Source organism: Sphaeramia orbicularis, chromosome 7 (genome assembly GCF_902148855.1).
Source record: "Sphaeramia orbicularis chromosome 7, fSphaOr1.1, whole genome shotgun sequence".
Taxonomy (NCBI): domain Eukaryota; kingdom Metazoa; phylum Chordata; class Actinopteri; order Kurtiformes; family Apogonidae; genus Sphaeramia; species Sphaeramia orbicularis.
In genome coordinates this window covers 22,074,531-22,089,246 of record NC_043963.1, presented here as the reverse complement: position 1 = coordinate 22,089,246, position 14,716 = coordinate 22,074,531, and the positions used below count along the sequence as shown (strand labels likewise).

Here is a 14,716-nt window from a genome sequence, read left to right as displayed (position 1 = left end):
TGTTCAGCAGGGTTGTGGTGTTAGTGTTAATTTAGACTTAATGTGTGTATGGCAATGTTTATTGGCCTTTTTGTGCTGCACCATAAGTGAGAGCCATAGGACAAACAATTGCTTTCCTGTTCAGCTATAATTGTTTTGTTCACAATAACTCTTTATGCTTTGCCAAATTATAAGCTCTTCCTGTACTGGTGAAATGCAGTAAGCTGACTTCCTGCCTGACTTCCATCAATACTGCTATATATTAAGTTAAATAATTACACAAAGCAATTTACATTTCAAAAGGCATTAATTTAAATCAACTTGGAATTGTATACAATGAACTGATGATATTAAGTCTAATTATTACACAAAGCAATTGACATTAGTGACGGGACTTTTGGCTCTTTGAAGGGAGCTGTTCAATCAGGAGCCGTTCACTGAAAAGAGCCGTTCAAAACCCTGGCTCTGTTATGTTTTTTGCATAATTTTGAAACACAAATGTTTTAATGACTAAATAGGCTACATGTGATGATTGACATTACATTTTAAAGGTGTTTAATTGGCGCGGCAGTAAATATTATCTTACCGTAAAAAAAGAATAGTTAGTTCAAATGTGTGGGCTAAATACATGACATGAGAGGTGACATTAGGCAAATGCTGGAATTTGACAAAAAACATCACGGTACATTATGTGGACTAGTCTGTAGCCTAAAAATGAAGAAGAAAATAAAATAATTTCTTATGAAATAACATTTTATTCTCCTCAAAACAAGAACAATAAATGTGTGAAAACATACGGAAAAACTGCACAAAACACAACAGTGATTAATCACTGGAATTACTTAAATACCTGAACTGTAGTGCAATTCTCAGAACAAGAACAGTATGTTGGTAAACATACAGAAAAAATGCACAGAACACAAAAGCGATTTGTCATTGCAATTACGTAAATACCTTAACAACTGTAGTGCATTTTCGCTCAGAACAAGAACAATAAATGTGTGTGAACATACGGAAAAAATTGCACAAAACACAACAGTGATAAGTCACTGTTATTAATTAAAAAAAAAAAAAAAAAAAAGGAATGTCTCTTTACAAAGATTCGGTTCCCATTGCTCATTTCAAAGAGCCGTTCAAAAGATTCAATTTGTTCATGAACGTCACATCACTAATTGACATTGCAACAAATTTTAAGTTAAATTAACTTGGCATTTAGTGTGTTGTACTTAAAATAGTAATTCCATTCAAATCAAGCATTTAAGTTGAATACACTCAAGTTTTCATTACTCATTACTTAAATTTTTTAAGGCAACCGGTTTACTCAAATTTTTGAAGTAAATTCAACTTATCCTATCTTACAATGCACAAAAAAAAAGATTCACATTTCTTCCAACAGCAGCCTGATGTGTTGAACAATTTTTAGTAACAGCAAAAAAACTGATCTATACTTCCCCTTTATTCAGTGACGCATAAACCACCCACTGTCTATTTAAAAAGCCTATATTTGCACTTTAACCTTATTTCATTGAATATGTACATAACATTACCTGGCACAGATGAAGTAAAATGCACAAATGAACTGTAAAAACAGAACCAAATAAAGTCAAAAACAACCTACCCACTCTTCTTCTTTCCCTTCTTAGTCCAGCTTAAGAAGAGGGTCTCACTGTCAAACATGCCCCTGTAGAACGGGATCAGTGTCTTTGGAAATTAAAAGCAGAAAATAACAAGAGATATACTCGCTGTATTTGCTCATTTTGATTAGCTTTACATTGTCAATGTGAGGGAATGTTGAAAAAAAAAAACCCTACTATCTATATTTCCTAAGCACTTTTTCTTGACCTTAATGAAAAATTAGGAGGTCAAGGAAAGACCTCACTTATTTCACTTGACTTCAGTATTCTGTACTAAATTCTATTCTAATATTTTATAATTGGTTGCTGTGTAGGAGGTTTGGTTGGTTTGATTAGCTGCTTTATGATTGCATCCAACCCTCAGCTCTGTAGACAACCTGCCTTTGTGCATATTAACTGAACTGATCTTTTATTTCTTGAAGGCTCTGTATCGAAACACATCATACATGAGTCATGAGTCAAATAGAGGTGTGTAATATGATTTGAATTAGAGACACAAGACGTTCTAACTTTACTGGATTTTCTCTGCATTTACACTCAATGCACAGTAAATGGTTAACACCCTTAAGATGGAATAAAACAGCTCATCTTCGATACTTTCCACTATGTGTTCTCATGTTGTTTAATGCAGGCTATAAACGGTGACAACTGAATAAAAAACAAGGATTCATTTCCATGGTTGCAGTAGAAATAAATAGAGGAATAAAGACTACCCGTCACTCAGCCTCAGCCTCCTGTCAGTATGAATCCCAAATTGCTATGAGTGTATGAAAATTGGCTACGGCGATGCAAGATAAACATTAAGCTATGAACTCTATCTACAAATCTACTCCTTTACATGTAAGCATTCTTAAGTTTGGATCCTCTTTTCATCTCATAGTTATTCTGAGCCCAGTTCGGCTGCTGAAGACGCAATTTATGGTTCACTGTTCACAATTTTATCACAGCATCTGTGTGTGTTTAATTAAAAGAGTAAGAAGAAGTAACTTATGCAAACTAAGCAGAGGTTCTGCTGCAACATTAAATCTGCGTTTTCCGCTGACAGTCATAGTAAGTTCATTAGATTATTAGACAGTTGAGGTATTAGATGGAAAATGCTCATCCTGTCTGTCATGTTGATTGTTTGTTTTCATTAGCAGTCGGGTCGGCTGATGTTGCAGTAAGACAAGGCAAATTTATTTATATAGCACCATTCATACACAAGGTAATTCAAAGTGCTTTACAAAGGCGTAAAATTACATTAAAATCGTAGAGAATAAAACATTAAACAAAAGGAAAGTGGAGAAAAGATTTTTAAAAAAAATAATAAAGAAGGAAATTAAAACAGGAATAAGAGATAGTTAAAACAAAAGCTAAAAACAGTCTGACTAAATTTTAAGAATTTATGTTAAAGGGGTCATATTTTGTTAAACCCACTGTTATTAGTTTGAATTAAAGTTTGAATTTGAACCCTCCATGTGCTGCAAAGCTATCTTTATATTTATTTTGGAAAAAATCGAGTGGATTTCTACAACCTGTTTTAATTCCTGCTTAATTTGTCACATTTGCAGATATAAGGTCAAGACTTCTGACAAACATTTCTCTGAGTACGCCATAACCCTATAACACCAAACGTGTCATATTTGATTCATGAGTTTTGAAGCCCTCTACATGATCAGTGTGATATTTTTTTCTTGAAAAACCTGATGTATACAATTAGATACATGCAATACATTTACATTTACATTTATGCATTTGGCAGACGCTTTTTTCCAAAGCGACTTACAGGGGAAAAAACAAAAATGAAAGAAAAATACAAGAATAGATTAAAAACATAAAACAGCTGCACAATTAAAACAGTGTTGTACAGAAGAATAAAAAGCAAAATGATAGATTAAAATACAAGAATAGATTAAAAAGACATAAAAGCAGCTGTACAATTAAAAACAGTGAAATCAAAATACCAAGTAAAAACAACCGAATAGACATAATTACATATTTAAAACGGAATGTTTGAAAGTGCTAGAACAGGATACATTACATGAATAATCCACCAGGGGGGAGGAATTCGTTCACCAGAGGCCTTTCCAGTGACACTACAAGACTGTCATTAATGAGGAAGGAGGCAGAAGGGCTAACCCTAACCCTAACCCTAACCCTAACCCTAACCCTAACCTTAACTTGGCCTGTCCTCAGTGACATTTTCAGGCCTAAACAAGTTGAATTAACTTTGAAAGGCAGGAACCTGGCAATATTGTGGAAAACAAGATGGATGCCCATTGTCCCCTCCCATGACCTTTAATTGGATTTAAATCCCAACGTTACTTCGCGCAAACCAGTTTTAACTTGGATTGCGCAATTTGCCCCTGCTCACTCATGCATGAAAACCTGGGTCTGTAAATTTGGACAAATATCCACCAATCCCCTACCTACCGACATCCATAAAAAGAAAATTCCAAAAATTATCAAATGCAGAATTGGGGGTAATTTTTCAAAATGTATAGTTTTTTTTTTTTTTTATATACACCCTGTAGTGTGTTGTTATGTTCTTTATGGGTCTAATATGTAAGTTATGGTCTGTTTAAAAAATACTTTCTCATAAATATAATAGTCTGAATGCTCATCCATAGTGTTGTTGACCACAGTATGTTACATTATATTTGTAATTAGGCACTGACACTCTAAAGAGACATTCCTTGTCTGTTTTTCTGTATAAATCTGCATAATCCTGATTGCTTCATGGCAGAGCTGTGTGCGTCTGTCTGCTAATATCTGTGTGTATGAGTGCTTAGATGTTTGAGTAAAATTCAGTAAACTAAGAATGTGTTTTTAAACTGAATTTGGAGTCATGCTGCAAAAAACGACTAAAATATATAAATATTAATGTTGTAATAGTGGAACGATCTTAATGAATGGTTAGTTATTTTTACATTTTCATTTTAAAACAGTGCAACTCTTGGGATTTAACAGTGATAACCACTGAAACAACATATACTCGAAGACATTCAAATGGATTATTTTACTATTTGTGGCTTTATCACCTTCCCGCATGCATGACAGTTATTTGACCCAATGTGTTGTGATTAAAGACTGCAGGAGGGTAATAGAGGAACAGCCGGATCAGCCCACACTGCCTCTCAGGAATATTTTACATACATTAGAGGTTTCAAAGTGCAATTCAACATGGTGTATGGTGCATGGTGTTCAACATCAGACAAAATGGCTCCAAAGAAAAAGATGTTCCACAACTCTCTAGAGTCCTTTATTTTAGCACCGTCGACTAAACCAGATACTCAAAAATTACAATTAATAGGAAGTGAAATGTTGTCCACTGAAACACCTATGACTTAAGGTGCTTAGTGACCCCACAGTCTAATGTTCTGCAATTTTCTGTCATTTCACACATTATTGAATAAATTGACTAGCATTACATGTATTTCATGAATCATCACAAGTTCATAATTTTTAGCATCTTTATGAGGCTCTGTGTGCTATCCAAAAAGGTTATTTAACTTCCTGCTTTTCAGTATCATACTTTCTCTCATTTTACCATGAAAAAAGATATGTATGTGTTCTGGAAATGGTTTGATTATCTGTCTATTCAGACTTATCTCTTCTATTTCAGTGTTTCTGGGGGAAGCATATGAGTTATAGCATATTTTATTACAATAATAATAATAAGAAGAATGACATTACAATCAATAAATGAGCTTATTTTAAAGATAAGATTTATATTAGATCAGATTAAATCTAATATGCAGCACTGATCTGGTATGTACACTACATAGACAAAAGTATTCAGACATGTTGAATTCAGGTATTAATAAGGTCTTTAATAAGGTTAATTAGGTCTCAATAATAATGACAAATTTCATAATATAGTTTTATATTCTGATAAATATCATTGCATTGGTTAGTTTTGTTTAAATTGTTATCACAATGCCTCAGAGATGAATTTTACTTAATTTCTCTCTCTCTCTCTCTCTTTATCAATGGCTATGAGAATGGTTATAAACTATATGGACAAAAATATCACACATCATGGCTGCAGATCATAAGATATCCTATTCATGCTGATTTGAGATATAAACATCAATATTTCCTTAAAGTTTAATGGGAGATTTTTCTTCCTAAGTAGATCTTCAGTTGTGGTAGAGAATTATTATTTACATTCAGAGCACAAAAATATTATAGAAATTTAGAGGTAGAACATTTAAAATCATAGTCATTGATAAATAAATGATGAGAGAAATGAACCCATAAAGACCCAGTGCTACTTTTGTGTCTGTTCCCAAATCAATTTTTCTCTCTATTTAGCCTGTCTTAAGTTATTTATCACCATTTATTGTATTGTTATCCTCTGTATTTTGCATTTTTTTCAATGAAAATCAATTATTTTCTCATATTTAATTCACTGATTGTGTAGATGTTCATAAACGCTCAGATGATATAATATCAGAAACAGAGAAAAATTAAGAAAACTTGACTTTTTCAACAAAATATTACATGAAATGAGCATAAACGAAGTGTTTCCATCTACTGTCACTGATCAAACACCATGGGTTTTACTGGTGAATCAATGTTGTAAAAGATGACGGTGTTTCCACTTTCACTACAGAGCCTCTGAACGTCCAAATGGGTCATATCTGATGACCATGAAAAGATGACAAACTGCATTTTACACCAATTATTTATGTGTATTGATAGGATTAGTGGACCAACAGGTATTAAACATTTTAGGTCAGTAGATGGTTTTGGACACCGGTGGCTGTTTGGGTTATTATGGGTAAAAGTTAAAACCACCATTTGGAAGCAAAGATAACATTTTAAACACAACTAACCAATGCAATGATATTTATCACAATATAAAACTATATTATTTGTCATTATTGTTTTGTATCCCAGGCCTTTGTTAGAAAAGAAACAACTGAATTCAAAGTGTCCCAATACTTTTGTCCATATAGTGTATCTGCAGAAGATTTTATTGTTATGTATTGTAAATAATGACTAATCTGTGCAAAACAAGGAAATCTAGTGGAAGAATTTCACATTTGGTGAAACACTGGGATTTCTCATAATGGATCAGAGAAAAACTGAGCAAAATACCTGAGGATATGATTACTTCAAACCCAGTGACTAATGTGGGAACACAATTTTAGCCTGAGAGGAATTAAATTATAACAGTGTTACCTTGGCATAGAATCAGCTCAATCTGTTAAGCCTCCATTAGAAATTCATAAATGTGTTGGGAAATGTGACAAGATGAGAAGCACAGTGCTCCAAAATGAACAGGATGACATGTTCCGGGTTCTCCAAAACAAAAAAAAAAAAAAAACAACCAAAAAAAATAAAGAAATCGCCAAATGATTACATGTTTTAAATTGTTAACACAAATCCTAATAACTTTCCTTAAACATCCGTCAGACTGAGTGCCCTTTGGCTTCTGGGAAAATGTACCTGCGCCTGAGTTAGACAGTCTGACAACGTAGAGTGATTTATTGGAGGTTAGCGCCAACACAAAGGTCGACTAGGCAGCTCAGCCAATCGTTTCAAGGTGTCAAGCCTTCAGTTTCTCTGTTAAATCAGGCTTTCGACAGGCCCGCAGCAATCTGCTTTAGCCTGAGGTAATGTGAGTTCTCCACGTTAAAGAGTAACTGCAGTTATCCCTTTAGCATCTGCCATCAGTGCTGCTTTTGATTTATTTATTTATTTGCACATCATAAAACAGCAAGAGAAAAATAAAAAAACAACAACATTCAAACACGTAACATCATTGTGCTGGAGAGGATAAAAGCCAAAAAAGGCTTATGTGAATACCTCCCTGGAAATAAGCAATACACAGGAAAAAAAAAAAAAAAGAGAGAAAAAAGAATTAAAAATATGATATAACTGAAATAATAAACTAAAGTAAAAACAATAAAAATGCAAATCAATCACAAATCCTCAAATACAAATCAAATGATATACAGCCTTACATTTTTTCATGAATCAGAGTCCTTTTCAGATGCTTTTTAAATAATGATAAAGAAGATGCTGATTGAAGTTCAGGTCGTAGATTATTCCAAAGATGTGGTCCACGATATTTTACAGAATACTGACTGACAGAAGTTTGGCAGTACGGAAGATAAAATTTGCTTGAATATTGTGTAGGATAATTGTGAATAACAGAAGACAACATAAAGAAGTTCTGGAAAACTTTGGGAAGAACATGAGTTGAGTGAACATATTTGTACATGAAGACACAGGTCTGGTAAACGTTCACATCAAAAACTGAGAGAGGTTTGAATTTTTTTGAAAAGAGGAGTAGATGAGTGGAGTTTCTTAGAAAAGCTGATCATTCTTAAAGGTGCCGTATGTAGGATTGTGGCCAAAACTGGTACTGCAATCACATTCAAAATACTGTAGAGCGTGGTATCCTCTCCGACTCCCCCCAGACTAAGGGTTGCCACATCCAGTATGAGCGTCTACTGCTAGCGTTTCCACAAATCCTTGCCACCACACCATAAATTTCATACAAAAAAATCATCACCAGACTTATTATGCATAAGTATAATATATAATAGAACAAGACTAACATCCCGCCCACTAAAATGAAAGTTTGCGAAGATTCAGGAGATAGGGAAAAGGTAAATGAGTCTTAAGTTTCACTTTTACTCTGCGAAGTACAAGCAGAGTAGGTACAAACAGATCGCTACTGTACCCCACACCCAGAGGTGGGTAATCCCAGCTCCACAGAGTAAAAGTCCTGCCATGTATTGGTTCTACCTGTTCACTTAACACAGGTGATTCCACTAATTATCCATCGACCTGGATGAGGAGTTGTGCTCATCAAAATGGGCTGGTTCAGTGAGTGAATGGGTGGAACAAATACATGGCAGGACTTTTACTCTATGGAGCTGGGATAACCCACCTCTGCCCACACCACCCCCTGGCAGAACCACGGACGCCGGACTACCGAACCCCCCCACCCCACCCCTTTGGATTACACACCACTACATGAAGAGGTCACTTCCACAGAAAACACTGAACTACAAGGAGCTACCATGGCAAGAGACAAGTCCTACACCGGTACCTGGTCTATTCACCAGTCCCAGACCGGCAGTCTCTTCACCAGGGCCAGAAGAAGAGACTGCAGCCCAGCCCCGGGAGAAGGGACAGGGTGAAGAGGCCACGGCCATGGCCACGGCTCTCAGTGGCTCTTACCAGGTGGTCAGACTAAGGCAGAGCCGGCGTCGGTCTTCAAATCCTTCTCTGTTTTCAGCCGTCTCCATGTTTCTGAATCATCTCCTATACATCTCCTTGTTTTGTTTCTCACTTTGTCACGACGTATTTGGGAATAATAAGAGGCCTTTTAGGTTTTTTAATGTCAGGCATTTATTATCAGAAATGTTCCAGTTGCAGCTCAGTGGGAACTGGCAACCTGGATGCTAAAAGGCTACTGACTCTGTGATTGGCAGACAGGTGATGGGCGGAGCCTCAGACCAAAACACACAATGACAACATAAACATTATTTCGGGGCTGACACTGAGCTTTTCGAATGCAAATATTCTGGCAGGTCACTGATATCAGTATTTGAAATGAACATGATTCCTTAATGTCTGGTGACAGTCAAGGCCATATTATAATTCCTTAGAACATAACTCCTACATACTGCACCTTTAAAAATTTCTTTTGAATTAGGAGAATCTTATTGAGAGCTTTTTAGATACATCTGAATAATTATGTGGGAATGGGTTGTGCGATGATGTAATAATTGCAGCATACACGTGTGCATCCACCACCTCTCCTGCACACACACACATTCACAGCTTATTATTCTCACATTTTTTTCTTTCTACAGATGTGCAACATCCCCTACCTGAGCACACAACTCGACCTGCTGCTGACTCTGAGAGAGCTACCAATCAGCATGAACGACCTGCAACCGGTGAGTTTGCGCATTCACCTGCAGAGTCAAATCATAGCTCGAATCAGACATTGAGATGTTTTAAGGTCTGTCCCATTCTTAAAAGCTCTAAAGCTGGGTAAAACAGTCTCTGCAGCAAAGACTGAAAACATGAAAATGCAAATTTATTCAGTAATGCAAATGCTAATGTTCAGATACATCATGACTTTGGCCATAAATGAAAATAACATCTGGGAACAAACTGAAGTTAATACATGAAAGCTCTTTCCTTCCAGTCTGAGTTTTATGTTTGAAGTGGTGGCTTTTTATTCTTCCTGCTGGATGGTTAAGAGTCTTCAAATCAGAAAAACATGAGAGGCACTTTGAGACAGCTCTCTTCATTTGACAGAGGGAAAAGATATATCTTAATCAAATCAAGTTCCATTTTTCTGTAGGAGTGAAACATGCAAAGTCTTTTTTTTTTTTTTTTTTACCATTATCAAAAATTCAGTGAAAACCCACTTTGAGGTTTTTTCACAGGGGAGAACAATGGAAAAAATCACGAATTTATCTTCATTGAACAAAGTTTTAAACTCAAGCACTCTTAAGTGAATACAGACAGAAACAAAATGAAGTGGGAATAGAATTTCATTAAAGTACAAGAAGTTGCTTTTAGGAGTCGAACCGTAACACACACGTGTTGGCTGCTGCTGTCTAAATATCTAGACATTTCAGGTTCATCATTAGTCAGACAAATGGTTAACACTCTTATAGAGAATTGTTGTTTATTGGTGTTGGGGGCTGCAGGGTGTGAAGATATTGCAGTCAGACAAGCAAACCTCCCAGCTCCTATTTATTTATTTTTTTCCTAACTTTTGTTTTTGTTTTTTTATGTGATTCTCTCGAACTTCTGTTGCTTTCAGCATCAGTGCTTCAGTCCTAATCTGTTGTCTGCTGACTGTCTAAAAATGAAGAGAAACAGAGGATAAGAATGATGGCACTGTAATCCACTGACTGTGACAGTAATTTTTCTTTGTCTAAAACACAGAGACAAACATATTGTATACCGGCTAGATGACTTGACAAGAAAGATTAACAATTTCATTAACTTCGAATTTACTCTTTTCTTTACTCTTTTATTATTTCGGTTGCTTTGTAACTTCATTTAGAACAGGTCAATTTACAATCGAATGTCTGCATTTATGTACCAGGATAATTCCATTCGGATGCATCTTTCTAATTTGCAAATCACCCCAAACTTTCACTGTACAGTATGTTCGGATAGAGAAAAAAATAGGAGTCTCCTACCTTGCAAAATACTGTATAGCCCTCAACAGCCTGATATGACAGATTACTTAAGTCTCCAACATTAGGGAGGATTTACACACATCCTCACAGACAGTACTGGAGGAGAGGAAATGAAAAAGTTCCCACCTGGGAAATGTTTCTTTCCTATATGGTGTGCTTGTAGGTGCAAAGTTTCAGGGTTACTGTGACAAGTTAAATTCTGCATTGTGGTTCTGGCTTATATAAACCTGTTTTCTGTGTGCAACTGTGATCAAATATAAACGTGAGATTCAAGGAAGTACAGACACAAACAAGTGGTGCCAGGCACAACAAACCCCGCCCCTTGCATGTATCGTGGCTTATTTTGGCATCGATCCAGCTGATGTCATCACGTCTATGTGTGTGGTGATGTCAGCGTATCAACTGCCTCTATATATGTGCCAAGTTTGAAGTAAATTGATGTTTTTATAAACATTTGAAATTTTGCCCATTATAAGTAAATGGGAGAAAAAAAAGATTAAAAAAAAAATCATAAAAAAATTTAAACTTTGACCTATTATTCCCAAAATGTAATCATATCTACTCTGGGTTACTGGCAGTCTATAAATATAATTTGGTATGAATTCAACCAATAGTTTTGCTGCTACAGACATTTAAAATTTTGCCCATTATAAGTGAATGGGGAAAAAAAAAAAATTGTAAAAATTCATAAAAAATTTGAACTTAAACCTATTGTTCCCAAAATGCAATCAGATCTATTCTGGGTCACTGGCAATCTATAAACCCAATTTCGTATGAATTCAACCAATAGTTTTGCTGCTAGACATTTATCAACAAAGAAACAATGAAACAAACCGAACTAAAAACAACACCCCTTGCCTCCCCTTCAGGGGGCGGGGTAACAAGAGTGTCTGCCTGCAGGACTTCCACTGTGGAGTCCCTCTCCCTGCAACCTCCGTTGTCAGGCCCGGACAGAAAATATCAAATAAAACCCCAGAAATACACGTAAAACCTACAAATTGCAATCGCAACCCTTTTAGTGGAACCAATTTTGTCATTATCTGATATTTATTTAATCATGAAACCACTTATTATTCCCTTAGCTGTAGCACATATATTTTCCTCTCAACACAAAAGCACAGATTCTGTAAACTGACTGTAGCATCTTTACTGACAGCTTCACATTTTACTGTCAAAATGATGGTCAACCTACAATGTCAGTTTTAGTCGTAGTTCTGCAATAATTACACAGTATTTGTACTTTGACATGTTAACTGGTCCTCATCAAATATCAAATCAGGGGTTTTAGAGTCTGGTCTGTATTCAGGTATGTTCTAACAGACTAAGTTAAAGATGGCAGCGTACAAAGGTAGATTATATGATGTAGTTGGATCTCCTTTCTCCATTTTCTTCTGTGCAATTGAAGCCGTCCCTCTGGTAAGTTCTGGAAAGTTATTCTTAAAACTGGAGCATATGGCGAGAGTATTGCTGCTGGCTGGCACATACCTTATTTGGAAAAGCTAACTCTTTGTCGAGGACTACACTTTCCCATATCATTAACCCCCCTTTCTTCCAAAACACCACTGGCAAAAATGAAAATCCATCTCCATTTTTTGTTTTTCTTTTTTGTCTGTTTAATTTCCATCCATATTCAGCAGGATCTGTTCAGTGCTCTGGTTAAACAGGGAAATCTTGCCATATATTCTAGAGGGATATTTGCAGTTGACACAATTGCATACCAAATAATAATCCTGCCAAACAACAACTCTGTGATTATTCATACTGTGAGGTCAAATGAGGTGTTGATTATTTTCATAATGTAAAATACCAAAAGGCTTGAGTTATTTTTGTCCTCCGTTTGAAAGCTCTGCAAACCAAAAAACAAGCCTCATTCTACTTAAATGTCACATGTTGGGTGAAACAATGAATGCACAAACTGTTAAATTACGGAACAAAAAGACTTTACTTTGTGCCCCTGTGTTTGTCTTCAGCTGATTAACCAGAAGATCAGAATGTGCACGCAGCTGTGCAACTCCAGGTCATTTGTTTCCGTGCTGGAGTACCTCCTCGCCATTGGCAATTACCTCAATGAGAACGCCGGAAAGGAAAAGGCCAAGGGATTCCGCCTCTCCTCCTTACCTAAAGTATGACTCTACCACTGTTGCCTGACCTTTGATTGAGTTGCAGCACAAAGCTAATAAGACTACTCATACTGCAGGACTTCTCTGCATTTTTTTTTTTTTTTCATCAGTCTCGCTTGTCCTTTTTTTAGTTGCAATTTTTTAAGTTCACTCAGGTCATTCTAATGGTTTTGTGATCATAATGAAGTAAAAGTCTGCACAAAGTCTAACCTCCAGTGGCTGAAGTGCAGTTTTTGCTTACTGTATCGTTTCATAACACCAAAAAAGTGATATTTTCCAGGTTTATTTAAAATCCTGTTTTTGGATGTACTGTCGTCTCTGTGTGTTTTTACCCACCCATTCTTCTACCTTTACATCTGAACCACACTTCTATGTCCTAGTCTTTCTTCTGGGATGGTTTTAAGGGGCAGTACTTTTGGCAGAGATGTAAAAGGTCCTCTGCTCCTTTTAATGAAGCCGAGGCCTTGTGTTCCCTCAGAGGTGTTTCAGGATCTAATTGAGACGAGTAAACAGTTTCTTCTTCCATCAAATTAATGACCGGCTGCTTCCAAGAAAAATGCATCAAGGTCATCTCAGATCTTTTTTTTTTTTTTTTTCTTGTTATTTGCCCGTGAGCCTCAGTACATGGAGCATCTCTTGAATAAGAGCTGGACTGGACTGTAAATTGAAAAACACATTAGAAAACAGTGTGGGCGCCACAATATTTGGAAGATCATTTTAGTACAAGTACTTAATAGCAATAATAACACATGCAATTTCACTCAGAATCTATATGGGTGCTTCTATGTAACTGGACATGGGGGCTAAAAATTCAAACCAGATGTAGACTAATGTTATGAAGCAAGTTTGGAAGCACTTTGGGTATGTTTTAAAAAGAAATATTTACTGAGATAAAAGAAACTATTTTTCAGACAAAAAACATTTTTATATTATTTTACATTATATTTAATACAAAAATCTGCATGTAACATGGTCAAAAGGACACGAAAATTATGCTCTACTATTTTTTTTTATATCTCTTTATTCTCTCACAGGTACATTTTGTGAAATGAACTAATTATCCAAGGCAGAGTGTTTCACAAAAATGACTGCTGTTGCAAAATCATTTGTGATTAATATGTGTTTAAGTAGGCAGGTTCTGCATGTAACACAAGTGGACACAATGGATTACATACAAAACCTGGAATGAGACTGTAGATTGATGAAAAACCTGCATGTCTGGATTGGAAACACCACTAGAATCATCAAATTTAACACAGTGTCTTTATTTATAGCAGTCAAAATGACACAAAAATCACACGCCTCTATTTTTTCAAAATATCTCTTTATTCTCTCACAGGTACATTTTGGGAATTGAACTAATTATCCAAGGCAGAGTGTTTCACAAAAATGACTGCTGTTGCAAAATCATTTGCGATTTATATGCGTTTAAGTAGACAGGTTATGCATGTAACCCAAGTGGACACGATGGGTTACATACAAAACCTGGAATGAGACTGTAGATTCATGAAAAACCTGCGTGTCTGGATTAGAAACACCACTAGAATCATCAAATTTAACACAGTGTCTTTATTTATAGCGGTCAAAAGGACACGAAAATCACACGCTTCTATTTTTTAAAAATATCTCTTTATTCTCTCACAGGTACATTTTGGAAATTGAACTAATTATCCAAGGCAGAGTGTTTCACAAAAATGACTGCTGTTGCAAAATCATTTGCAATTTATATGCATTTAACTGGGCAGGTTCTGCATGTAACACAAGTGGACATGATGGGTTATACACAAAACCTGAAATGAGACTGCCTATT

At 35.8% G+C, this 14,716-nt stretch overlaps 1 protein-coding gene across 1 annotated transcript in view; it reads left to right on the top strand.

Moving 5' to 3' along the window:
• Positions 1–14,716, top strand: part of LOC115421790 (formin-like protein 13) — a 61,312-nt gene that overhangs the window by 29,226 nt on the left and 17,370 nt on the right. Inside the window, exons 11-12 of the mRNA XM_030137719.1 lie at positions 9,434–9,520; positions 12,757–12,909. Coding sequence (XP_029993579.1) covers positions 9,434–9,520; positions 12,757–12,909 — 240 coding nt within the window. The remainder of the gene's footprint in view (positions 1–9,433; positions 9,521–12,756; positions 12,910–14,716) is intronic.